This window comes from Mytilus californianus, unplaced genomic scaffold, assembly GCF_021869535.1.
Source record: "Mytilus californianus isolate M0D057914Y unplaced genomic scaffold, xbMytCali1.0.p SCAF_6, whole genome shotgun sequence".
NCBI classification, from domain to species: domain Eukaryota; kingdom Metazoa; phylum Mollusca; class Bivalvia; order Mytilida; family Mytilidae; genus Mytilus; species Mytilus californianus.
The window spans coordinates 11,384,433-11,411,150 of NW_026262712.1; the positions used below are offsets into that span (position 1 = coordinate 11,384,433).

General features: G+C 31.4%; 1 protein-coding gene across 7 annotated transcripts in view; it reads left to right on the forward strand.

The window, feature by feature from the left end:
• LOC127706313 (tetratricopeptide repeat protein 17-like) overlaps window positions 1-26,718 on the forward strand; it is a 65,253-nt gene that overhangs the window by 15,584 nt on the left and 22,951 nt on the right. For 3 of the 7 annotated variants that reach the window (XR_007984413.1, XR_007984414.1, XM_052210827.1), the window contains exons 8-21: window positions 662-801; window positions 1,400-1,566; window positions 4,693-4,826; window positions 7,177-7,275; window positions 8,083-8,213; window positions 9,310-9,505; window positions 10,230-10,307; window positions 11,126-11,350; window positions 12,112-12,378; window positions 18,759-18,900; window positions 20,686-20,751; window positions 21,726-21,823; window positions 22,634-22,735; window positions 26,188-26,361. Coding sequence is in view for 5 of the 7 variants with exons in the window: in XM_052210827.1 (XP_052066787.1) it covers window positions 662-801; window positions 1,400-1,566; window positions 4,693-4,826; window positions 7,177-7,275; window positions 8,083-8,213; window positions 9,310-9,505; window positions 10,230-10,307; window positions 11,126-11,350; window positions 12,112-12,378; window positions 18,759-18,900; window positions 20,686-20,751; window positions 21,726-21,823; window positions 22,634-22,735; window positions 26,188-26,361 (2,019 nt within the window). In the remaining 2 variants the exon portion in view is untranslated. Of the gene's footprint in view, window positions 1-661; window positions 802-1,399; window positions 1,567-4,692; window positions 4,827-7,176; window positions 7,276-8,082; window positions 8,214-9,309; window positions 9,506-10,229; window positions 10,308-11,125; window positions 11,351-12,111; window positions 12,379-18,758; window positions 18,901-20,685; window positions 20,752-21,725; window positions 21,824-22,633; window positions 22,736-23,765; window positions 23,814-26,187; window positions 26,362-26,718 lie in introns of all 7 variants that reach the window. The other 4 variants (XM_052210828.1, XM_052210829.1, XM_052210830.1 and 1 more) reach the window with 4 other exon arrangements.

Here is a 26,718-nt window from a genome sequence, read left to right on the forward strand (position 1 = left end):
GTTCTCTAACTTCAGTATGTCTTGACCAAATGTTAGGAAACTAATACACAATGCTAATTACCACCACACACATATCAAGTTCATACTTGGATGGCATCACTTTCACCGTTCTTGAGTTATGTTCCTTTATAAATGGAAAAATTACTGAATTTGCCATTTCTGCACTCTTATTTACTTTGCCACAATCAAATGTTCTGAAACTTATACACAATGCTTATTACCATAAAACACAGATTAATTTCAGATTTAGGTGGTGTCACTTTCACAGTTCTTAAGTTATGTCCCATTATTTATGGAAAAAATGTTGAATTTGCTGTTTCTGCACTCTTGCTTTACTATGCTTCAACCAAATGTTATGAAACTTATACACAATTCTTATTACCACCAAACACAATGTCATTTATGTGAAAATTTAATTAATACATTAAGCATGGTGATAAAAGCTTATCCGTCAAGCTGTGGGTAAATTTTAACAGCCTGAACAAAGCGAATTTATTGCAGGTCAATTTTACCATATCCCCTCACATCATGAATTGTGAGTACTGGAACGAGCTAGTTGTGCCTTTTGCTAACTGGAATGACACATGAAAGATGAAGGCAGAGATATATGTTTTAGTTCACTAAAATATTTCTACCTTTTTAAACATCTATTTTGTTTCAGGTATTAGCAGAATACAATAAATCCATTATATGTTTTGAGAACACCCTGAGGATACAACCAGATTTTGATGCTGCAGCTAAAAGAAAACATGCTGTTTTGTGTCATGCCAAGTTAGAGGAAGCTTTAGAGGCTCAACACAGGTAAAATTAGTAGAAGCTTAGAGGCTCAAGACAGTGAAACTATTGAAAATTTCAGAAGTTTAATGCATGGGATACAAGTGAAAACTTAAGAGATTTATCAGGTGAAATTAGAGGAAGCTTAAGAGGCTCAATAATTAAAACTAGATGGAAATTTAAAGACTCTTCAGTTTAATCTATTGGCATCTTAAAATTGGTTGAAACCTTAAGCAATATACATCGGTAAAACTTAAGGAAGTATTTAAGGCTTAGCAGGGGTTATAAAATATTAGAGGAAATTTTAGTAGCTCAAAACAACAGGCAATGATTTTGAGTACTTAAGTAGGCATATTGCAATTTTTTTGTTTTACATTGAGTGTGGGTTTGGAACAGACATCGTGATGATAAGAGTCATTTTATTTTTATACATGACTTTCATTTTATTCATTAGTTATAATATTGATTAAGTAATAGGTGGTGATATACGCTAGAACTTTTAATCAGACACAAGCATACATAAACATTTATACAGTTTTCAGCATCAATAATTTACCCTCTTCTCTCTCCCAAAAAAGACAGTTTTCAGCATGTATGCATAATGTGATGAATGAATTTTTTTCAGGTCTTTACAGCAAACATTGAATGATTTGAAAGAATACCAGAGAAAACATGATATATTCCAGAGTCAGACAGAGAAACTGATTTCTGAACAAGTTACTAACGATGCCAAACTGGACCAACATATCTCTTATGAGAACATGAAGCTGAGGGAATCGGCAGTGGAGATAGGTATGAGTTAAATCGTGGATTTTTAATTTATGTACAAACATACTGGTAAATTGATATTTTTTATTCTTTTGCAAAATACAAAAATGAGTCAAATCTAAAAAAAAACCCAGATGGATTGATGCGCAGAAAAGAAAAACAAGAATTACCAAAAATATTGGATCATTCAATAAACCACAAAAAAACCACCAACACCTATAGTGGAGTTTAACCAGTTTTAGGTGCTCACAAACCTTCCCAATAAAGATCATATGTAATTAAAGTAGAACACACAAAAAAAAAGACCACACAGTACAAATGAAGTTTGCATTCACATAAAACTTTTAAAGAAGTTCGCTTGTCATGTTTTGGAATTTTTGTCAGATTTTCGGAATCCTCTGGTTATACGACCGCAAAAAAATTTTTGTTGTCGTATATTGGTATGACGTTGTCGTCGTCGTCGTCGTCCGGCGTCGTCCGAAGACACATTGGTTTTCGCACTCTAACTTTAGTTTAAGTGAATGGATCTCTATGAAATTTTACCACAAGGTTCAATACCACAAAAGTAAGGTTGGGATTGATTTTTGGGGTAATGGTACCAACAGTAAAGGAATTAGGGGCCAAAAATAAGCATTTTTGTAACTTCCAGACATAACTTGTGTGTTAGTGTATGGATCTCTCTGACATTGTACCACAAGGTTCCATATCACAAAAGGAATGCTGGGATTGATTTTGGGGGTAATTGCTGCAAAATTTTAGGAATTAGGGGCCAAAAAAGGGGCAAAAAACAAGCATTTTTCTAGTTTCATGACAATAACTTGTGTGTAAGTGTATGGATCTTTCTGAAATTGTACTACAAGGTTCCATATCACAAAGGGAAAGGTGGGTTTGAGTTTGGGGGGTAATTGCCGAAACATTTAGGAATTGGGGGCCAAAAAGGGGCCAAAAATAAGCATTTTTCTAGTTTCCAGACAATAACTTGTGTTCAAGTGTATGAATCTCTCTGAAATTGTACTGCAAGGTACCATACCACAAAGGGAAGGCTGGGATTGATGATGGGGGTAATTGCCTCAATATTTTAGGAATTAGGGGCCAAAAAGGGGCAAAAAACAAGCATTTTTCTAGTTTCAGGACAATAACTTGTGTGTAAGTGTATGATTCTTTATGAAATTGTACTACAAGGTTCCATATCACAAAGGGAAAGCTGGGTTTGAGTTTGGGGGTAATTGCCGAAACGTTTAGGAATTTGAGGCCAAAAAGGGGCCAAAAAACACATTTTTCTAGTTTCCAGACAATAACTTGTGTTCAAGTGTATGGATCTCTCTGAAATTGTACTGCAAGGTACCATACCACAAAGGGAAGGCTGGGTTTGAGTTTGGGGGTGATGAATCATAAGGGGGTTCAAAAAATTTGGAGGGGGGGGGGTTTCCTTTTTTTCCTTTTTTTTTTCTTTTAAAATTTTCCATTTTAAATCGGTTATTTCTGATTTATATTTAAAAGCAAATAATAATGATATGGTAGGAGATACACACCAAACAGGATATGTAAATTATTATATAATAAGTATTGTGCAATAGCAAGAAATTTTCAATTGCACAGTATTGCACAATAGCAAGAAATCTTTAATTGCACAGTATTGCGCAATAGCAAGAAATCTTCAATTGCACAGTATTGCGCAATAGCAAGAAATATCCAATAGCACAATATTGCGCAATAGCAAGAAATTGTCAATTGTACAGTATTGCGCAATAGCAAGAAATATTTAATTGCACAGTATTGTGCAAAAGAAGATACTTCGTATAAATTACTTATTTCTTGACCAATTTCAATGGGGTTTTATTCTTGAATTCTTGGGGTTCTTTAATATGCTGAATCTAACCGTGTATTTAGTTTTTGGATTTTGGGCCCCGTTTTTAAATTGGTCCACATTGAGGTCCAAAGGGTCCAAAATTAAACTTTGTTTGATTTCATCAAAAATTGAATTATTGGGGTTCTTTGATATGCCGAATCTAACCGTGTATTTAGATTCTTAATTTTTGGTTCCATTTTCAAATTGGTCTACATTAAGGTCCAAAGGGTTTAAAATTAAACTTAGTTTGATTTTAACAAAAATTGAATTCTTAGGGTTCTTTGATATGCTGAATCTAAACATGTATTTAGATTTTTGATTATGGGCCCAGTTTTCAAGTTGGTCAAAATCGGGGTCCAAAATTAAACTTTGTTTGATTTCAACAAAAATTGAATATATGGGGTTCTTTGATATGCTGAATCTAACCATATATTTAGATTTTTGATTTTTGGGCCCTGTTATCAACTTTGTCCACATTGAGGTCAAAAGGGTCCAAAATTAAACTTTGTTTGATTTCATCAAAAATTGAATTCTTGGGGTTCTTTGATATGCTGAATCTAACCATGTATTTAGATTTTGGATATTGGACCATAATAGGTGAATGTCCAATTTAAAATGTTTAAGTTCTTAGACCACATTCATTCTGTGTCAGAAACCTATGCTGTGTCAAATATTTAATCACAATCCAAATGCAAAGCTGTATCAAGCTTGAATGTTGTGTCCATACTTGCCCCAACTGTTCAGGGTTCGACCTCTGTGGTCGTATCAAGCTGCGCCCTGCGGAGCATTTTATTTTATCTATTTGAATGCCTTTAAAAAATTTGCCCATTGACCCCCATTTTTCTTTTTAAAAATCTTTTACATGCATGATTATAAGCCATCTGTAAAAGTCTTATAAAATCTTAATTATTTTTTAATAGTTTTTGAGAACTTTAACTTGTCAATGATAAATCTATGAAAAATCAAGAGAGAATATTTTCCCGCCAAAATTTCAATGGCTAATATCTCGAAAACAAGCACATTGACCTATATTTTATTTTTGCTCTTTTTGTTCCTTTATTAATCCCCTATCAATATATACTAGTGTTACGAAAAGCTTGTTATTTTGAAACTGAGTAGCGAACTTCCTTAAGGAATCAACATGATTTATACATAGCCTCCTATATGACTGATATAATTAAAGATCATTTATTATAAATTTACAAAAAATTTCAAAGGGACTATTAAAAAATCTATTATGAAGACAACTGATTTTTGTCAGGGACTTGACAGATTTAAGTAGTTTTAACTACAATTTTCAGGAGAATACTGTCGGATGGTTGATAGAGATGGTAAACAGGTTCTGATGTGTACATGGGGGAAGAAAGATACTTCCACGGTAGAATTAGATTTTGCCCCTTTCTTTGACGATTCCAAAAAAGAGGAAAAAAATCAGGTATGTTTTAAATGCTTTGCCTAAGAATGTTGGGTGGATAGCATTGGATTTGCTGTAAAGTATACAGTATACTTCTCAGGAGAGCTCATGTGTCTTGTCTAGACCAGTTATACCATACATAAGCAAAGAAATTCATTTTGAATTAATCCCCACTTTATGATGCTACATTTAATTAATTTTATATACCAATGCCCTATTTTCACCAAATATTATTTAAGTTTAAGGTATATATTCACGATATAGTGATTTTTAGGAATTATATATTTTACACACATTCATTTTTGACATTCGACTTGTTTTCTTGTAATGAATTGTTTTCACCTTTGTTTCTGTTGTCTATGATAGTGGTATTTTATAGCTTTTAGGGCCTTTTGTGAACTGCTTTTTGTTTTTTTACGACCTTTTGCTATTTCACTGATTGAGATTTTAAAGTGGTAGGTTGAATGGATGAAATGTTAAATTTCCCATAAAAAAGTTTTACACCTATCTTATATTCTGATGAATAACATGCATATGACTGATTTTATTATATTGTTATGTTTAGTAACATCTTACTGTTTTTGTCCTTTAAGGGTAAAGTTTTCATAAAGGGTCTTTGATAATCTCAAATAAAAAGTAGGCAATGCCAAAACACATGTACTGTAATTAACAGCGTGTGGTGATGATTCATAGCCTGACTGATTTCAGTCCTTCATGGACCTTCAGCTCAAGGTCAACATGAGGTACCATAATATTCTGTGACTCTTTTATTCATGTTAAAGATTCTTAGAAACTTAACTATTCTAACCTACAGCTAAAGATCAACGTGAGGTACCATTATATTCTGTGATTTTTTTTCACCAAAAATCATACAGGTAAAATTGATTGTAATGCTACACTGAAATGTTTGTGAGTCGATGAGTATCATAAAAAAATGTCAAGAGTTACCTTATGAACTATGTAAAGTTCTTAACTAATGCATTCTATTTTGTGCATATTGTGTGGGTCATTGTAACCTACTTTGTCATCTTGTGTGACATTCATGTTGGTATTGATGACCTCAGTGTTGTAATTCAAATATTTAAAAAAAAACAGTTTTTCCTCTTTTTTTAGTATCACTTTTCAGCTCCTCTTTTAGACATTTGGGTGAATATTACCTATATTTCTTGCTTGAAGAACTTGTATATATTATTTTCTTGTGCAATATCAGATTTATGCTTGGATGTTGTGTATATTTTGGGTGACATAAGAACCATATTCTCGATGAGAACATTAATTTCTCTGACTTGCAAGACATCTAACTATCTGTCAATCAGCCAATATACATTTATGATAATATAATCATTTCCAAAACTATGATGTATATACCTTAAATTCTTTCTGTGATTATGAAATGTACATGCTATATTTGCTCCTTTTTGTCTAAAAAATCTTCCTTTCTTTTTACATGCATATAACTGATTTTATATATGGCATCATGTACATGTATAATATTCTTTTACCTGGTACTTTTTCTTACAAAGTTTGTATATTTTTTAAATGTGTTGATATGTATTTGATATTAGGGTGACAAGATTGTTTACTAGATAATTTGCATTTCACACATTTTACAGAAAATTAAGGATTGGTTCGTGTGCTCCTTTTGGGGATTAAAATTGTCCTGAAACATTAGGGGTTGATATTAAGAACTTTTGTCTTACATAGTATATTAAAAAAGTCATTATAACATTTATGAAATATCATATATAATTTCAATTGAGAAATAACACATTTCTACTGCATGAAAATTGATAAATTGACAAAAAAAAATTTAATTAAAAATCGAAAAAAAAGCCCTGTAAAGAACCATTGTAAAGATATGGGGGAAAAATACATTTGCAATTTCCCTTTTTGAAGCTAGAGTAATGAGTACGGCTTACTTGGAATATGGCTATTTCAATGTTTCTAAAAGTAGAATATTTGACAAAAAAGTGAATTACAAAATTCTAAATGAATATGAAATTGACCTTTTCTTTGCTGTCACATTTAAATACATTTGTATACCCAACATTTCTGTATTCATATTTATAGAAGAAACACAGAACTGTATACTTTAAATTCAGATATTTGCATGCCTTTATTACTATGATGTTTTAACTAAGAACAAAAACGATCGTTTGATTATTACCATTTTGGAAAATGATAAATGTATAATGATAAAAAGTATTGAAATGCAAATTTTCTTTTTGTGAAAGGTATTCCCTCGCAATTTTTGCAAGAATAAAAACATTGCAATACTTTCTGAATTTACAGTACTAGTATTTAAAGCAGCCAGCATTGTTCCTTTCGTGTATTTATTTGTACTTACAAAATGTATTTACGTTATTTTTAGACAGCAGATTTACCTGCATCAGAGAAAAAGAAAGTAGACTATTCTAAACCTATCAGGGAACCATTTTACACTAAGGAGAAAATGATCGAGAAACCAAAGGTATGACCGGTATTAAAGAACTGTATATATAAGAACTAAGCAATGATCTAGGCACTGACATCTGAATTTGGAGTTGCATACAGTAGCAGGTGTTTTTGCACTGGCATGATTTAAATTATATTTTTTATGGTCAATTTTCAGTTTATAAATTATTTAATGGCACAAAAACTGATACTACATCTGTGTTGATATAACCCTGCTACAAATAATTCGTGTTTCAAAACATCAGAAAATTAGTAAAATTTGGGATTTGAACATTCCTGATGAAAAGTAATACACTATGGAAAAAAATGATGGAGGCAATAGAGGAGTAGGTTCACAAAAGGTGGATATTGGTCCTATAATTCCGTAAAATTTAACTTCAATAATAAAAATTAACATTTGATGACAAAATATGTAAAAATATCTGACAAATACAAAATTAACAAGTTCTAACCCATAGAGCACTGATCATGTCCTAATTGTGTACACTTAAGAAGAAAATTATATTTTTGACTAACTTTTCACAAAAATTTCAAGTTTTTGCTTCAAATGACATTGGCCACATGCATGGACCACCAATTTTTTTTTTTTTTAAGGATGTTTTTCTGACCCATTTACATCTTTTCGTAGAAGTGTGTGGCTGATGTCTATCAGAAGGAAATAGACCTTAAAAATACAGAAAAACTGATAATCTGGCTAAAACCCTGTAAAATATCATACTTTTGAAGCTGTCAACATGGTTAAAATAAACAAAAGACAGAGAAGAAGGATAGTCAGCATTACTAAATTTGTTAATTAATAAATAAAAATTGCCTTGATTTTTAGTTCCAGTTTGGTGATCCTGATGCTGAGAATGAATGGCCGTCCAGAGAGGAATGTGATACTTATGTACAGAAAGTCCCGGATCCAAGAAATCTTAGCACTGTATATTTATCACCAGAAAATAAAGGATTTGAGTATGTATAAATGGAAGAATTCTTTGTAATACTTGTCTCTATTCTGAAAAGAAGTTTTATGTTTAAGTACCATTGATAGGTTTATTTCCATTTGTATTCATTTTTGTGGATTGAGGGATATTGATAATTTTTTGTATACTTTTAAAATTTTGTTGTTAAAAAGTAATTTGCATACAAGGCTATGGGAAAATTTTCTTCAATAAAACACTTATGTGGTTAAACATTACCTACTTAATCCATGAAAATTAGTGTCCCTCAAAAAAAATAATGAATCTGCAGTTTTTATGCCCCACCTAGGGGCATTATGTTTTTTGGTCTGTGCGTCCGTTTGTCCGTTCGTCCATCCATCCGTCTGTCCGTCTGTCCCACTTCAGGTTAAAGTTTTTGGTCAAGGTAGTTTTTGATGAAGTTGAAGTCCAATCAACTTGAAACTTAGTACACATGTTCCCTATGATATGATCTTTCTAATTTTAATGCCAAATTAGAGTTTTGACCCAATTTCATGGTCCACTGAACATAGAAAATGATAGTGCAAGTGGGGCATCCGTGTACTATGGACACATTCTTGTTAAGAATTCTAGTACAACCATTATAGATTCTTAGTTATCATCCAGAATAAATAAACATGATAAATGGAAACTGTTTATATCAATTTTCAAAAATGAAAAAAAAAAACCCAAAAAACTTGAAGCCATTACACAATTTATGTGTCAGAGATATGTGTCTATGAGATAGCAAGCAAAAAACACAAAAAAAAGGCATCTGTAGGTCAACATACACTGTTCTACAATAGACAAGTTGGTGTACAATATGCTATAAATCATCTAGAAATTTGATGAATCAATTAGACTGACTCGCATGCATACATATCATTTGGACTCTGGTGGATAAAGTAGTTGTCTCATTGGCAATCATACCAAGTATGCTTATTTTTATAACAAAGACCTGCAATCAACAATGAATTCCCTAAATGGCAAAAAAACAAAAAGTGTGTGAATTCTTAAGCTTGTGGTAGGTAAGCTATTATTTGTAGATACATGCATAGTTAAAAGTTTTTAAAAAATCTGAAATATATGTAATTCTTCATTTTTTATAGGGTAAATGCACTTTTATCTGAGGCACAAAATATTCCTCCAGGGGAGGAGCACCCACTGCCATGGTATCCACCTGTATGTGTGCCTTTATTGGAGATTCCTGAGGGATCAGTCACTACTTATGATCACATCCCAGCTGTCAGCAGAGAACAAAGAGTTAAAATGCCACTAAAATTGTTTGACAAGTTCCAAAAAAAGGTACATAGTTATTGGATTTTTTAACAAGGTCTTGTATTTTTGGAATGTTAAGTGAAAAGGACTAATAAAAAAATTTGTTTATACCATCATATAACTAATATAATCCTTAGAAAACTAATTAAAAGATAAGAGGGAAAATTAAACAGACTTCAAACTAGTTGCATCTTTGTGTATATGTTATAAAGGGAAAGAAGATACTAATGGGGCAATCATAGATTATAAGTCCAACAGAAAAAGTCAACACTACAGCCAAAAATATAAAAAAACCACATAAACCCCACCAAAAACCAGCATATTTTCTGATCCACATTTATTTGTTAATACATATTTCCTTTTACACTGATCACATCCTGGCATTGATGAAATTTGCAAAAATAATGTTGTGGCTGAAATTTGTAGCATCTGAATCAAACAAAATTTGTAATAAAATGTAGTTTTAAATAAAAGCCAGTATCTAGGTCAAAATAATGCATTACAGGTTCAATACAGGGTGTTCCTCAGGAGAAAAAGGACTTTACTAGATCCATGGGGAAAAAAAAGAATTACCCTGCCCTTTTTCAGACTGATTTATACAACACAACAGTTTATAAGTTCATGGCCATGGGAAACATGTTCTTTTCTGCAAATAATGTTAATAAAAAAAGACATCGTCCTATATGATCATGTCAGAAAATGGCCATCTTATAAATATGTATAATGACAGATCTTCTTTCAAATTTTTCAGAGGTTAATTAACCATGTTCCTGACAGAATTTTAACAGCAGAGGAAGTTGGACAGAGATTACTGACTGCATTGAAAGAGGTAAGTTTAAAAGAATATGTAGTGTTTGTGTACGTACATGTAGTAAATTTTAGTGTGAAATAGCCAAAGCTAGTCCATTAAAATGAATGGGGGAGAGAAGGAATAATTATATTGATTTGAAAGTACAGCCCAGCTGTGGACCTCAGTAAAAATAAAAAAAGGTCAAAAAAGACTGAGCAGTAGTCCCCAAAACATTACTTTGAAAAATAAATTTTGAGAAACTCCTTCCTGAATTATGGCATTGGGTTAACCAAGGACAAGGAAAAGTAAGCAATACCTGCTCCACTAATGACACTCATTCTGTTTCACATGACATGTAAAAATGTCTGAGGATTATTTGAAGCAATTATAATCTTTTACAATGTTCATTTGCAAATTATGAAATAAAAATATATACCTGGAGTTGAGAAAATCCTAGCCTCGGTACCGCTTTATCAAAATTCTATAATGAATTGGAAGAGTTAAAAAATTATCAATGACAGTAATATTACACACAGTATTTAGTCTCACTGGTACAAATTTTCAGTTATGAAAAATTTCTTTAGATTAAAAAGTTATTCTGTCATCTGACAGTAAAACTTCTCAAATACATAACAAAGTTACAGTTGTTATTGCATTTACAGGCAATTTTTTTTCTGACTGAATTTTAAAGTTTGTTAAGTATCAATAGATGTTTTATGGAAAATCAGTTAAAAGAGATGTGGATATAAATCAATGAGAGAATTTTAAAAACTGAAGTGAAGTTCCTTTTTTTTTTAATTTGATCTAGAATTGATTATCAAGTTCAGTTTTTAAATGTTAATTGATTTCTTTGACAGAAAATTGGACCAGAATGGATCCTTTACAATGTTGCTGGATTGTATTGGCGTGTTATAGGTAACAACTACCATGGAATAGAGTGTTTTAGACGCTCATTGTATTTTGTACAGCCACAGTACAAAGATGTGCCTCTTGTCAACCTGGCCAACATTCTATACATGTGGGGAAAGTTTGAAGATGGTGTTAAAATCATGAAAGATGCTTTGGCAATTAATGATCTGGAGGTAATGATACAATTTATCCAAAACTTCTACTTTGTAATACTGTAAATTCAGAAATTATTGTGTGCATTTATTATTGGGATTAATGACAATCGTCGCAAATGAGAGTTTAATTATTGTGATTTTAGGAAATGTTGCATACAAATAATGCTATCAATATTTTAAATGTGGGTTTTTATTTTTGCAAAACCTATCTATTCACAATTTTTGGCAATAATAAGAACATTGCAAAATTTATGAATTTAAGTATTCAAGAATCTATTCACCTGAAAATAGTAATATTTCCAGTTGGCAAAATGTTGATAAGAAGATGAACAAATCTTTATGCTGCAGTTTAAGTGGTGGAAATGTTTATTTTCATCATGAGAATTGAATATAATATATAATACTTTTGAAATATGAGTAAATATTTTTTCAATATTTTAACAAAATCTTACGGTGAAGTTGATTCTGAGTAGAGTCTAGCTAGTATAAAGGAGAATATACTTATTTGAATATAAATGTTATCCTCCTGAGTTGGTATAAAATTGAGGATGGAAATAGGGAATGTGTCAAAGAGACAACAACCCAACCAAAGAGCAGAAAACAGCCCAAGGCCACCAATGGGTCTTCAACACAGCTAGAAAATCCCGCTCCCAGTTTAGTGTGACGTCCATTTTCACTGAAAATGGGACAGGCGCAAAAGTGCAAAAATGTATGTTATATATGCTGCTTGAAATTGCCCATCATCGTCCATTAATCAATCAATTCTTGCTTTATTTCAGCCGGATTCTCACTTTTTGTATGGAAATTTGTTATGGGTCACAAAGAACTACACAGGTGCTGTAAAACATTACGAGAAGACAATTGATATAGAGCCTGAGCACCAGGAGGCTTTCAATGCTCTCAGAGCTATCAAATGTTACCTGAAATATCATCATTCTGCCCAGAGTGCTGCCCCTGCTGAGATGTCACAACCCAACCTGCCAAACTGTCCTCAAAGAGCTCAGAATAAAAACCAGGAAACAGAAAGTCGAGTTATCTGTAAAAATGTAAGTGGCTTGGTACAGAAATTTGTTGATATGATGTAAAAGTGTTGTAATTCTGGTTCTGTTCCTTGTTCACCACCCATCGGTACTTTTCCATCCTTGTTGTTAAGGCTCAGTGGATTTCATTGAACTTTACACGTTTTAGTCAGTTTTTCTTATACTAAATTGTTTATATCTTATTGAAAACCTTGTAGAATTTCAAGTTCTTGACAACAAACTTAAACCAAAATAAAACCAAAATAGCACCAAATTAAAACCAAAATAACACCAAACTAAAACCAAAATAACACCAAATTAAAACCAAAATAGCACCAAATTAAAACCAAAATAGCACCAAACTAAAACCAAAATAACACCAAACTAAAATAACACCTAACTAAAACCAAAATAGCACCAAATTAAAACCAAAATAGCACCAAATTAAAACCAAAATAACACCAAACTAAAATCAAAATAACACCTAACTAAAACCAAAATAACACCAAATTAAAACCAAAATAACACCAAACTAAAACCAAAATATCACCAAATTAAAACCAAAATAGCACCAAATTAAAACCAAAATATCACCAAATTTCACATCAAAACTAACACCAAAAAACAAATGGAAAATGGCACAAAAATTGCAACCAAAATTACACAAAAATTAGTCAAAATTACTACAAAATTATCACCAAAATTAAAACCAAAAGTTATACCAAAGAAACAACCCTTTATGCTTCTAGAGGAAATTCTAGAACTTACATTGACAAATAAACCTTTATTTGTCAGCTGAAAACACATGTATCAAGAAAAACATACTATTCAGAGTACACATATGTAACAAACACATATGTCCTATAAGTTGGCAAAACCACATAATAAGATATCCATGATGAATCCTCAGTAACTTCCATCCATGATACAAAGGAGTTCAAAAATCAGGTTTTGAACAGATATATTGTTAATATCATGGTGTAATACCACCAAATCATAGTACGTGACATCTGGTTTCATACGAAAAAGGGTAAAAAAAAGATATTCCCTTGAATTTGACAGTTGTAGGAAGTTAACCCTGCATTTCATTGCAGAAAAAATTTATGAGTCATAAACATATATCTTGGGTGCTTCAAAGTACCTTTCTTTTTTTATTTGGTGTTTCTATAAAATATTTTGGAAACCTGAGGTTACATGGCTACTAAAGCTTGTACACAGGAACAAAAGGGGTGAAAATTTGATTGGTCAACTTCCAGTGATGGTTATTATCTCATATGCAATGAAATGTTATGTGAAATTTTGTTTGTAGTACTGGACAGGATAAAACTTTACTCATGCCAAGTATTTCTTTATTTGAAACAAAGATAAATTCTGCACAATTTTTTGAAAAGTACCAACTGAACAAAGACTTATAGGCGAAAATCAATGGTGGTATTAATCCTCATGTTCAGGAGGTGTATTTGCAAAATATACAATTTGGGAAGAAATTTCTTCTCAAGACTTGGATATTTTTCACTCTATATTTATTTAAGAAAAAACAGAACTATATTTGAAGTGTTTTTGCATTTAATTTACTCCACCTTTTAAATTTTTTTTGTCATGTATTTCAATAATTGTTATGAAAAATGATATTATTATTTAGCTAGTAAATATAAGGATTGATTTTTTCTTAGATGATTACAGGCGTTGACAGTGTAAGTTTGTTACAGTAATTTGCATCAGTTTGAGGATCAGCTTTTCCCGTACTCAAGAAGTTGCTTCTTTTACACTGTGTTTAAAAAATACCATTGAATATTGATTATCTGATCATAGAAAGCACAAACTTTTGTTATTTACAACTCATTCTCAGAGTAAGATTAAACTGGTTTCCTGTTTGTTAAGTATTAATAGATGGGAAATTAATAAAAAGATTTTATTGATTGGTGTTTAACGCCACTTTGAACACTATTGTGCTATTTCATGGCGGTCAGTTTTTATTGGTGGAGGAAGCCGGAGAGAACCACGACCCTCGGTAGGAAAACTAACAATCCTAGTCAATTAAGATTGGAATCGAGTGCACCTGCCCCGTGCGGTATTCGAACTCACAACCTCAGTGTTGACTGGCTAGAGATACAGTAGTTGAACTACTTAGACCACTGGCCAAAAAGAGATGAAGGTTATAAATCAATGAGACAGGCAACAAAACATAACAGAAAACCAACAACAAAAGATATCCTCTGGAGGTCATTATAATGTCATTGATAATAGACAAAGTCTAAATAGTATGTCAAGTTGTAAAAAATAATTGGGATTATAAAAGATACCATTAACATCTCTGGAGAACAAAGTATTTTGAGATATAACTGACAATGTTCCAGAATTAGGACAGGCACATGGGACAAAGTATTTTGAGATATAACTGACAATGTTACTGAATTAGGACAGGCACATGGGACAATGTATTTTGAGATATAACTGACAATGTTACTGAATTAGGACAGGCACATGGGACAAAGTATTTTGAGATATAACTGACAATGTTACTGAATTAGGACAGGCACATGGGACAAAGTATTTTGAGATATAACTGACAATGTTCTAGAATTAGGACAGGCACATGGGACAAAGTATTTTGAGATATAACTGACAATGTTACTGAATTAGGACAGGCACATGGGACAAAGTATTTTGAGATATAACTGACAATGTTCCAGAATTAAGACAGGCACATGGGACAAAGTATTTTGAGATATAACTGACAATGTTACTGAATTAGGACAGGCACATTGGACAAAGTATTTTGAGATATAACTGACAATGTTCCTGAATTAGGACAGGCACATGGGACAAAGTATTTTGAGATATAACTGACGATGTTCTTGATTTACGACAGACACATGATTATTTGGTGTGACTAGACTGTTTTATTAGGGTTTGAACCCATTCAATGTAGATCAATGAAGAAAAAACTTTAAAATAAAAGTCTACATTTCATGTGAGTCATTATATGACAATCAAGCCAGCTTGATTGCACAATCTTACTTTGAGAATGAGTAGTTGAAAGTAAAAACTAATAATTGAGGTCTTTATACAAATCTCCAAAGGTATTTTTAGATGTAGTGTAAATGGAAAGCTAAGTCAACCTATTTAGAATTATAGATATTCAATATTATTGTACTGAATTGAATTTAAAGACTCACATCAGTCAAGCATATTTTTTTTCAAATACAGTATGAAAACAAAGAGATATGGTATGATTGCCAATGAGACAACTATCTACCAAAGATCAAATGAAGTGGATGTTTATAGCAATGTAGGCATAGTTTGCTAATTTTAATTTCAGATGATTCCATTAATATTGAGTTTTTTTAAATTTTCACACAAAGTTTTAAAAAAAATATTACATCATTTCTTGTGGTGTATATATGAGATTTAAAGTTGACTGTAGAAATCAGTTTATGATAAATTTCAGCTGAATTTAATTTTAAAGTTTATGCGAAAATCATTTTGGATTTACTTTGCAATTAAGTTTCTTGAATTTCATGAATAAGATAAATTTACATGAAATTCCCAAGAAAATTTATATGATTTCCATTGAATTCATAATAGCAGTTGTTATTGCCCCTACATGAATGAGGGTCAGGAGGGGGTTTACAGAATATAGAATAATGGACAAAAGGTGCAAAATAAAGGGGGAGAAAATTAAAGTGTAGAAAATAATGGGCTGCTGAAATATAAAGAATAGAGAATGTAAAAAAAGAAGAGAGAAAAAATGGTCTGAAATGAAGGACCTGCCATCTGGACCCTCATGAATCTGGACAGAATTGACAGTTCATGTGTTTGCTTTTCAGACTAAAAATCCAACATGTAAGATGCAAAATGAATGTACAAAACCCCAAAAGGTTAAGGTAAAATTTACAACGCAAATATCCAAGCATATATGTACATTTTGATAAGTCATTGTCTGCATCTCAAATTGACTTAAATTTTAAGTACTGTTAATTCAGAAGTTATTGAGATTTTTATTAATGCAAATAATGGGACGCCTTGAGTATCGCAATAATAAAATCTCACATTCTGATATCAAATACATATATCAGTACGTAGCTTTTCCTAAAATCTCAATGACCAAACTCGCATTTTTGTTCATTCTTCAAAAATTGAAATAATAAATGCACACAATAATTTCAGAATTTACAGTAGATATGAATTATTCCCCTTTATTGGAAGTGTCACTGGTTTCCTGAAATAAAAAGCCAATGATTAGATTTTGTTGTTCCCTGAATTTGTTATCAAACTTAATGCCGAAAAAAATGTATTTTATGGTATTAAGTACAGCTTCGGTGGATTTTTATCATTTCCAGCAGTCTACCATAGGGAAAAAACACTAACCACACTAATTTGACCTCATTTTTTTGCAAATATTGAATATTGAGTTTTATTTGTTTTTCCAAAGTATTTTAATGTGCAAGTATTATGATGAAAGAAAATAAATGAGATGTCCATATCCCACACCCAGTGGTGAACACAGGGCAGGGGACCATATGAATTTGGTACCCACACTGTGCCAATTTCTATCCTAGACTGCTGGATATGAACAAATTTACCAGAGCTGTTGTGTGATGAATACATTTTCTTTTTGATGAACTTCCACACAACAGAAAACCAGTACTACTCCAAAGTGGAAGGGGGAGTAACTCAGATCAAAATTCATGACATGACTTTTTGATAAGTGCTTTAGTGGGAGAGACATGGCTTTTTGGTATTTTTTTCTTATATTTTGGCTTTAAAACATAGATTTGCTGATGTTTACATTTTAAAAAAAAAAAGATATTTTTTGAGATACAAGGAGTATAAATTTAACATTTTGTACTTTTTTAGCAACTTGTTCCAACAATAAGGATGAGCAAGGTATTTTGCTTCTACGGAAGGTGATTTTAGGCGTTTTTACTTATCATGAGCGAAACAAAAGCAAAAAAAAAAAAAAAAACAGCTCTTTTTTGCTATTCTTGATCTCAAAGCTACAATGAGGCCTTCAGCATGGAGCAAAAACTCTTGTCTCATTTCAATTTTAAGACAGCGCCTAGCACAGGTTTAGTTGGAATTGTTTTGCTAGATGTCATTCATGCTACACCTGTGCACTGAAAGCACAACTGCAGGGTAATAGCAACAAATTATTACATTATATCAAGCAAAGAAATCTAACAAAAAACTGTCCAGCAATCTAATTTATGTGTGGCACACTACACTCTTTAACCAGATTAAAATTTTAGTTGTGTTTTTAAACTGCTTGTAGTTTTATTTTGAACAGATATATCATGTTAAGGAGGGGTATTTGCGAAAAATACCAGTTGAGAGAATGTTAAATTTCGCGAGCCGTAAGGCGAGGGAAATTCATTCTCAAGACTGGTATTTTTTCACAAATACCCCTCAAGAACATGCTATATCTGTTTAATTACACTGAATGTTAACGTACAAAACGCATTGATGATCGTGACATAAAACGCATTGATGATCATGACATAAAACGCATTGATGATCATGACATTACAAGCTTCCAGTCGGATAAAGTATTTTTTGGCAAATACCACAGCAGAGAGGGTAAAAAAGGCATATCCTTTTTGTATATACCCCAGCGCTGTTTAAAAATGAAAGATATTCATTTGATAAAAGTAAATTGGTGAAAAATACTCTGGCTATCAACCAATCAAAACCCAGGATTCTTACATAAGGTGTAATTACATCTTTTATCCCTTTCTATGGTTGTTTAAAAACTCAAATCTGAAGTATTTTGAAAAAAATTTAAAGACGACTCAAATTTGATTGTTAGTTCAGATTCCATGTTTTATTACATATTTTTGTCCCTTATATAAAAATAAGAAGATGTGGTATGATTGCCAATGAGACTACTATCCAACAGAGACCAAAATAGTATAGATACTAATTCTAGGTCTACAGAGAATCTAAAGTTTAAATCAGTAGCATATAACTATCAAAATATTGTCTGCAAAATTAGATAATAAAAAAAAATATTTCTTCATTCTTTATATGCTCAATGAATGAATTTAATTTAGAAGTATAGAGTGCTTGCTTATTTTGGGATCAGCTTATAATATATCATGTATTTATCTTTTCAGATGGAATGGATGTCCCTAGTTACAAATAGCTTTTCCCCTGGGCTTTTTTTCCTAAGGAAATCTAGAATTTGATACCTGATCTTGCTTTCAAAGTACCAAACTTTTTTGGCATTGAGTGTATATACCTGGTGAAGGTTTCCCATAATAATGTGTTATGCACGTTGAAGTCGGTAATAAGTATGGTGCAGAAACCTTAATGATTTAATCAATCTTATTGTTACCTGGTCTATAAATAGTTAACCTATCTATCTCCTTATAGAAATAGAAAAAATTGTTTTTTGATTTTTTCAGGAGAATGGTGAAGAAAAATGTGTTATTGAAACTCGCAGCCGTAGCAAGTCTGACTGTAATGGCCATTGTACACAAACTTGTACAGTTACACCGATCAAACTAGACAGCTGTACAGGAGACATAACCATTGATCAACCGTCAGGTAAGTGTGTACACAAACTTGTACAGTTACATCGATCAAACTAGACAGTTGTACAGGGGATATAACCATTGATCAACCAATCAAACTGGACAGCTGTAAAGGGGACATAACCATTCATCTACCAATCAAACTGGACAGCTGTACAGGAGACGTAACCATTGATCAACCAATCAAACTGGACAGCTGTACAGGGAACATTTAGTATGGATCACCCAATAGCACATATCAAAAGACATCTAGAGGCCAAATTATTGTTTGCAACAATAGGAAAGTAATACACATGTAAAATTTAACAAGTTTGGTATACAGACATGCCTGGATCATATTTGCCAAAGAGAGGCCAAGGATACTAAAGGGACATTTAAATTCAAAGTAAAAAATAACCTGACAACTCCATGGCTTCAAAAGAAAAAGACAAACATCAGTACACAAAACGCAACATAGAAAACCAAAGACTGAGCAACACAAACCTCTACCAAAAACTGGGGGTGATCTCAAGGGCTCCAGAAGGCTAAGAAGATCCTGCTCCACATGTGGCACCCCTCATATGCATGTTGCTCATGTTAGTACAAACCTGGTGATAAGTCTAATTTAGTAAGTCACATTTTGGATTGTATTTACAATTATTGGAACATATCCATTGCCATCTGTGAAACGGATATTCCATAACGGTCAACCAACTTGTGATGGTGTCTGTATAATTTACGAAGAGACAATTTCAACTTCACCACTTAAAACTCTTGGTTTAATATCTTCCTTGTGAGCAGCAACCCTCTATCAAGGAAATCATTTAGTAATGAGAAATTAGGATAACAGCCTGATGAAAAATATGTTTACAGGTATATTTCAGGATGGCAAATAATAAGGGTAAATAATGTTCTGTAAAAAAGTTGCAGTCTTCTCGTTGAGGGGATCATTTGCAGAAAGGATGAAAAAGTGTTTTTAATGATTATGAACAAGTAAAAGATTTAAGTAATTTTGATTTTTAAATGTCTATTATTATCACTTTTGGTGATATATCATAATATGTGAATTAAATATGGTGCAAAACTATCACTAATGTTTATACACTTAAAACTCTGATTCCAAAGAGTTATGATATGCAAAAAGGAAACACTTCAAATTGGCACTGGACCCATTTGAAGAAGCTTTTGCTTTGTCACAACTTCTGGTCCAGAAGAAGAACACTTCAAATCACATTTTCCCAAATAATTTTGTGAGGCATATCATGAAAACATTGTATTTGTATGATTAAAGATGGATAGAAAAAAATCTTAAGTATTTAGATACTACTCAAAACTGAAAACATCCATCATAACAATAAACAGGAACATGCAATCTTTGGAACATACAATCTTTGGAACATGCAATCTTTGGAACATACAATCTTTGGAACATACAATCTTTGGAACATACAATCTTTGGAACATACAATCTTTGGAACATGCAATCTTTGGAACATACAATCTTTGGAACATGCAATCTTTGGAACATACAATCTTTGGAACATGCAATCTTTGGAACATACAATCTTTGGAACATACAATCTTTGGAACATGCAATCTTTGGAACATACAATCTTTGGAACATGCAAGATTGCATGTAAGAACATTAAAGACCTGCAGTGTAAAACTAAAATGTGTGTGTAAACAGTCGAAAAAGCATGCATTATTCACAAAAAGTATGTGAGTTGGCAGCTTACATTACCAAGGCTTGGATCACTTAAAATAATAATTACTCATGCACTTTATGAGTTTTGTATTTAAGAATGCTTATTTTCATTAGTTTCAGATACCCAATGTTCACAGAAAGGACCAAATCAACCATACCCTAATTCAGAAGAGCCTGTCTGTATGTATTAGTTGTCTGCTTCTTAATGTTTTTTTTTCTATTTATTCAGTGGACTCAACTAAACTGCCTACCTGTTACTTGTATAATCGCAATAATTAAACTGGCATTTTTGTTAATTCTTCAACAATTGCAATACTAAATGCACGCAATAATATCTGAATTTACAGTAATCAAGGCGACACACGTTTTGACAACTTAAGTTTCATTAGTGATGCTCAAGTCCAAATAGTTGGAAGGCCAAATCAATTACAAAGTTGAAGAGCATTAAAATTCCAAAGCTTTATGCCAAACCTGGCTTTACATGTATATAGGCCTTCTATGCGTCAGGAAGAAAAATTGAGTGTTTCAAACGATTGTGATGCTTAACAGCAATTCCAGTTCATTGCATGGAAAAACTATTGAATGCAAAAGTGCGTAAAATATGTTAGTAATTTTTTGCACTAAATCACATTTTACATAGCAATAAAGAAATTTGTACCTGTACAACCAATGTTTGAAGCTATTGCTCATTGAATGGAAATACCAGAAAAATTATTGAATGCATAATATTGTGTACAAAAAAGCCAGTACTTTTTTGCACTAATTCTGATTTACAATAAAGAAATTTGGACTGACCAAACTTATATTTTACCAAACATTTGACCATGATTTATTATAAGCATTATATCCTCTGCTAAATTATTGTGAGACAGAGTTGGTAAATATTGGCATAAGTAAATATGTACAGATGAATATCTTTGTTTAACCGAAGTCAGGGGTTTAAATTAGTGTGGGTCCGAGGTCCTTTTCATTTTTAAATTACAAAAGTCAAGGACCTACCATTCTCTATGCTGATGCTTTATACAGAACCTGCAGAACCATTGAATTTCTTATGGAGGACCTCTCACTGAAAATTTCAAATGGTCCTGGACCTTTCATTATTCAAAGCAAATTTGAACCCCCAGAAATCCTTTCACTAAATTTTTATCTTTCAGTTTCAGCAGATTTCAGCAGTAAACTTGATGAAGTCAGTGATCACTATATGAAGCAAGGTCTTTGTGAAGGAGAGGAATGTAGTCAGTTGAGAGTCCAGGTAATAACCTTGAACTTTGTGACCTATGACAGCTTTTGATATTTTTGTATGAAGTTAAATGTTCGTTATCTGACAGTAATTTTGTATGAACACTGATTTATAATTTCTTCAAATTTTCCATTAATTATAATCTTCATACTTCACTAAGCACAGTGTCACATTTATAAGTGGAAGAAAAACTAAACATGTACAGTACTTCATTTTAAGAGTTATCTTTTCATATACTTTGTATATGCTGACTTTATCACTAAATTCTTTTTTATTCAATAAGATTTTAGAATAATTTCATTTCTTTATTCATGTTTGTTTATGAATTAATATTATTGTAGTAAATAAACCATTTTTTAAGACGTTTCGGCCAATGAATTTTGAAACAAGAATATAAATTAATAATCATTGGAGAAACTTTTACAAAACTATTCTAGGTAATGCTAAACTATGTGTTACTCTCCTCACAGAAATCATTCATCATTTATGCTAAAATATGTATTGAAATTATTCCAGAATAATTTTTAAATTATGAAAGAATTGTTTGACAGTTATAACAAAAATAATCTTTACATTGCATTTATTGGAATACAAGTATGAATATTTTAGCATTATATATGGCTTCATGCTTAAATATTTGAGTAACAATTCTAACAAAATTACCTAAATAAGAATCTTGCTAATATGTGTATGCCAATTCTAACAAACAATTACATATATGAATCATGCTAATATCTGTTTTATATATAACATTTCCAACTAAATTTTTATCTTAGAATCATGATAATATGTGTGTGACTATTCTAACAAAAATTATTTCAGTGTTTAATTCCAATGAAGACCCATACTGGTTTGGTAGCACACATAGTTACTCCTCCCAAACTTTTCATTCGCCCGGTCTCGCTGCACACATCACAGTGCATGGTAATAAACTGTTGTTGTTCTGTTGTTGTTTTTCTTTTTACTTTTGTTCGTCACATATGGATCATTTTCACTATATCTATATATATCTGTTTATACAGTTTATACATGTATATTCATCTGTTTCTTTATAGAAGTAGGTCGCCTGGTCCTCCTGGCCATGTTTCGCCAAAGATTGTTTATACATCTTACACTGTCGCTCAATTGCACTTTGATTTTCAACCTGTTCATAGCAGGAGAGGGGAGAAAGTGGTCAATACTTTAAATGATTCCCAGTGCTCAATCACCCTTTGGAGTGGAACACCTTGTAAAATGAGTTTAGCTACTGTTTTCAACTTTTTTTTTCGAATTTTTTCGGAATTTAAGGCATGATTTGAATGAGCTGCCCATCATGGGCAAGTACTATGAAGAATTGACAGAATTTGGTCAAGCAGTAATGCATAAAAAAGGGTAGATTATTTACTTTGTGAAAGAAATTGGTCCTGGTCCAATAATTTTACGGGTGATATTTAATTTCAGAAATTATAAGAAACAAATTTCTTTTAGGTTAAGGCTTTTTTTCCAATCTTATATTCATTTTTTTGCTAGAGATCAGACTGAACATATTGACAGATATTTGTTTTAGGTACAGTTTGCATTGTACGGAATACAAAAAACACATGTTTTCTATAGATCACTATTGACTTATTTTGTTCAGTTATAGCTTTTAGTTTAAATATAAATATGTATAGTTGTCATATGTGTTTAAATGATGCAAAACTTATATGGGTTCCAAATATCAAATCAATTAGTCGCCATAAGTCGATATCTGTTTCACAAATTTTTTAATGATTGTATCTCGGAACGTATACATGTGACATGCATTGCTTTTAGAGTATTAAAGCCACATGAGCCAGTAGCCAGCATAAATCCTCCTGCCGGACTTTCAGGTGCCGGCTTCTTAAATGCCAAAAATTAAATTGAAAATTACTGTAGACGGTTATGATAGTGTTGATTAGTCAGCATCAACTAAGTGAAATACTGTTGTTTTCAGAAAAAATTCAATATAAAAGATTTCCTCAAACAGAATATATGGCGTAATGTAATTTTTCTTTTTTTTAACATTATATTTGCATGTCTTCTGAAATTTTTCAAACAGCATACTGGTATAGAGGTATTAAAAAAGAAACTTGCTGTTCTAATTTATGGCATCGGGGTAAACCAAATTTTTCTTAATTGTGTAACAGAAAGTTATTTCTGATAAGCATCATGCTATGAGTTCACAGAGAGATCCCTGTATGTTTACATGTTTACAGGAAATACACAATGTATTTTCTAGTATGACTCTTGCTTTTAGTTAGTTTTTAGTTGAAGGTAGTATGGAGTGTTTCTCAATCTTAGAGGACAAATGATTTGTATAAATTTTGACTAACATAAGTAAATGTTGAGACAGTTATATCATTTGAACTTTGTGGTAAAGTTACTTTTTTTTTTTTTTACAAATACAGATCAACTTTTAATGTACAGATAAACTTTTCAGGTACAAAAATGTCAACTTATTAAATTCTTTTTTCTTTTTGACACAATCTAGAAATTTCCCTTTTTTCCCAAAATCGATTCCTATTTTCACTTCTTTTCTGGTAATTCATGCATGCAAAATGGAACTTTTGCAATTTCCACTGCTGTGACACCTCTTTCACTTGAGTGTGGTCAATTAAATTACAAATTTGACAAAATAATTTAAATTAGCAGAAATAGGATTCATAGTCTTTTCTAATGACACAAAATGCAATTTCTATAATAATTTTGTTGAAAAAGGCTATAAAAAGATTTAGGGACGCCATTAATGTGTGAGATGGATTTAGGAGGCAGGAAACAGACATATATAATGTTTTTAGTCTTGTGTTACAAGAAAACAAGTATAGTTATCCTTTTTTTGTTATTTTCTTTTTTTTATAGTACGTATTAAAAGCTTTCTTCTCATATTTTATTCTATTATATATTTTTCTTTTTCGTCACATCATATTGCTGTTAATTAATCATGATTATTAAAATTGAAAAAATATGAGAATTTTACTCAACCTGTTGTTCATAAAAAAAAAATCAAAGGACTTGTATTTATTATTATATTTTTTGTAAAACGACATAATTTAAAGTACTTTATGGGAGTACCAAAACAAATCTCAGTTTTGATTTTTACTGCTGTACTACCTTCAGATGAAACTAATGGAAAGTTTTATTTCAATGGGTGATTGGTTCTATAAACAAGAAATATTACAGTTGTTTAATTTTTTGCATGAGTTTCTTTTTTTTTTTCATTGTTCTCTTCCACAGAGTTATCTCCTATTGAACTTTTGTAAGTTCTATTTTCCCATTGAATAAATACAGTAGCTATTGTTGTCGGTTTAGTTTATTCACTGGGACCTTTAAATTTCTTCTAAGAGAAATCCATCACTCATTGATTAATTTACCTGAGTAAAAAAAAAATCTATTATTGAAAATCTATTATTGATATTGAATAAATACAACATCACATGTAGTTTTGTGAGTTAAAACATGTATTTTCTTCCTTTAGAAGATAATTTTTTTACTCAGGTAAATTAATCAATGAGTGATGTATTTCTCTTAGAAGAAATTTAAAGGTCACAGTGAATAAACTAAACAGAGAACAATAGCCATTGTATTTATGCAATTGGACAATAGAACTGACAAAAGTTTAGATAGATTGACCAATAGGAGATGACTCTGTGGAAAAGTTTCATTTGGTTCGCAATAACAGTATTTATTTTTGTTTACTTTTATTTTATTATTGAAAGTCAGTTTATTAATAATATAATAAATATCAGAACACAAAGTATAATACGTAGAAAAAATGAAGGAATTTAAAAAAACAAAAAACATAAAAAAAAACAAGACACTGCATTTAACTTGACCAACTGGCATCAACCTCCCTGTCCAGTTTGATTGATTTATTTATAAATACAAAGCAGGATTTATAATCATACCATGTTAACATGTTCTGATCCTGATGATGCATTTTATATGTTATTGGATTTGAAACAATCACATTGTATTTAAATAGGCTTTAAATTATGAATTCATGTTTACTGTCAATATAAGGAATGCATGCATATATTTGATAATTCTAGGCAATAAGAAAGTGTTTTGGCACTGTCAAACTTACAAAATTAGTATTCAGATCTTGATGGAACATTACAAATACAAATCATTTGTAGCCATCACATAGCTTTTGTTAATTGAAACAAAGGTAATATTATCAGCTTTTTTAAAAGCAAATAATTAACACTGCATACAATTACTGCAGCTTAATTTAGTTTTCTGTTTTATGGTGCATAGTATAAATCAAACAAATACTACTTATGCTTCTAATTTTGAGGACAAAGCTTTCAAGTTTTGGGGTGTAATGTTGTATTAATTTATCATTCATTCTTTATTTTATTCATTGTTACCTCTAGCAGCAAGGAAACCAAAGACCACACATCAAGTTGGAATTCGTTGATGGAGTTCTACATCAGAAGTTCATCTTCATGCAGTCCAAGGACGAGGTCAATGTTGATTTTGATGTTTGTGTCATTTTTAATGACGGAACAAAAACTCCTGGATGTGATAAACCTGAATTCAAAACTTATGTAAGTATCTAAAATTAGAATACTTAATGGTTTGGTATGTAGTCCTGATGGAGGGAGGATATATATAGATTTTAGACGTTAGCACATTTATTTATTTTTAAGAAAGTATTCCTTTTATTTTATATTACCCTTTATTTCAAGATCACAATTTTCTCTTCAAGTTCAATGGTTCATTGAGCAAGGTCCAAAGGTCCAATTACAGATGTATAAATTTGTCTTATAAAACATGAACAAAATTGAAAATATGTTGTGTAGGTTTAACAATTCTGTATTTTCAAAATTAAAGATGGCAGAATTGGAAATAAAATCAATCAGCAATTTAAACTAATTATTTAATGAGTTTAATTCATTTTTTTT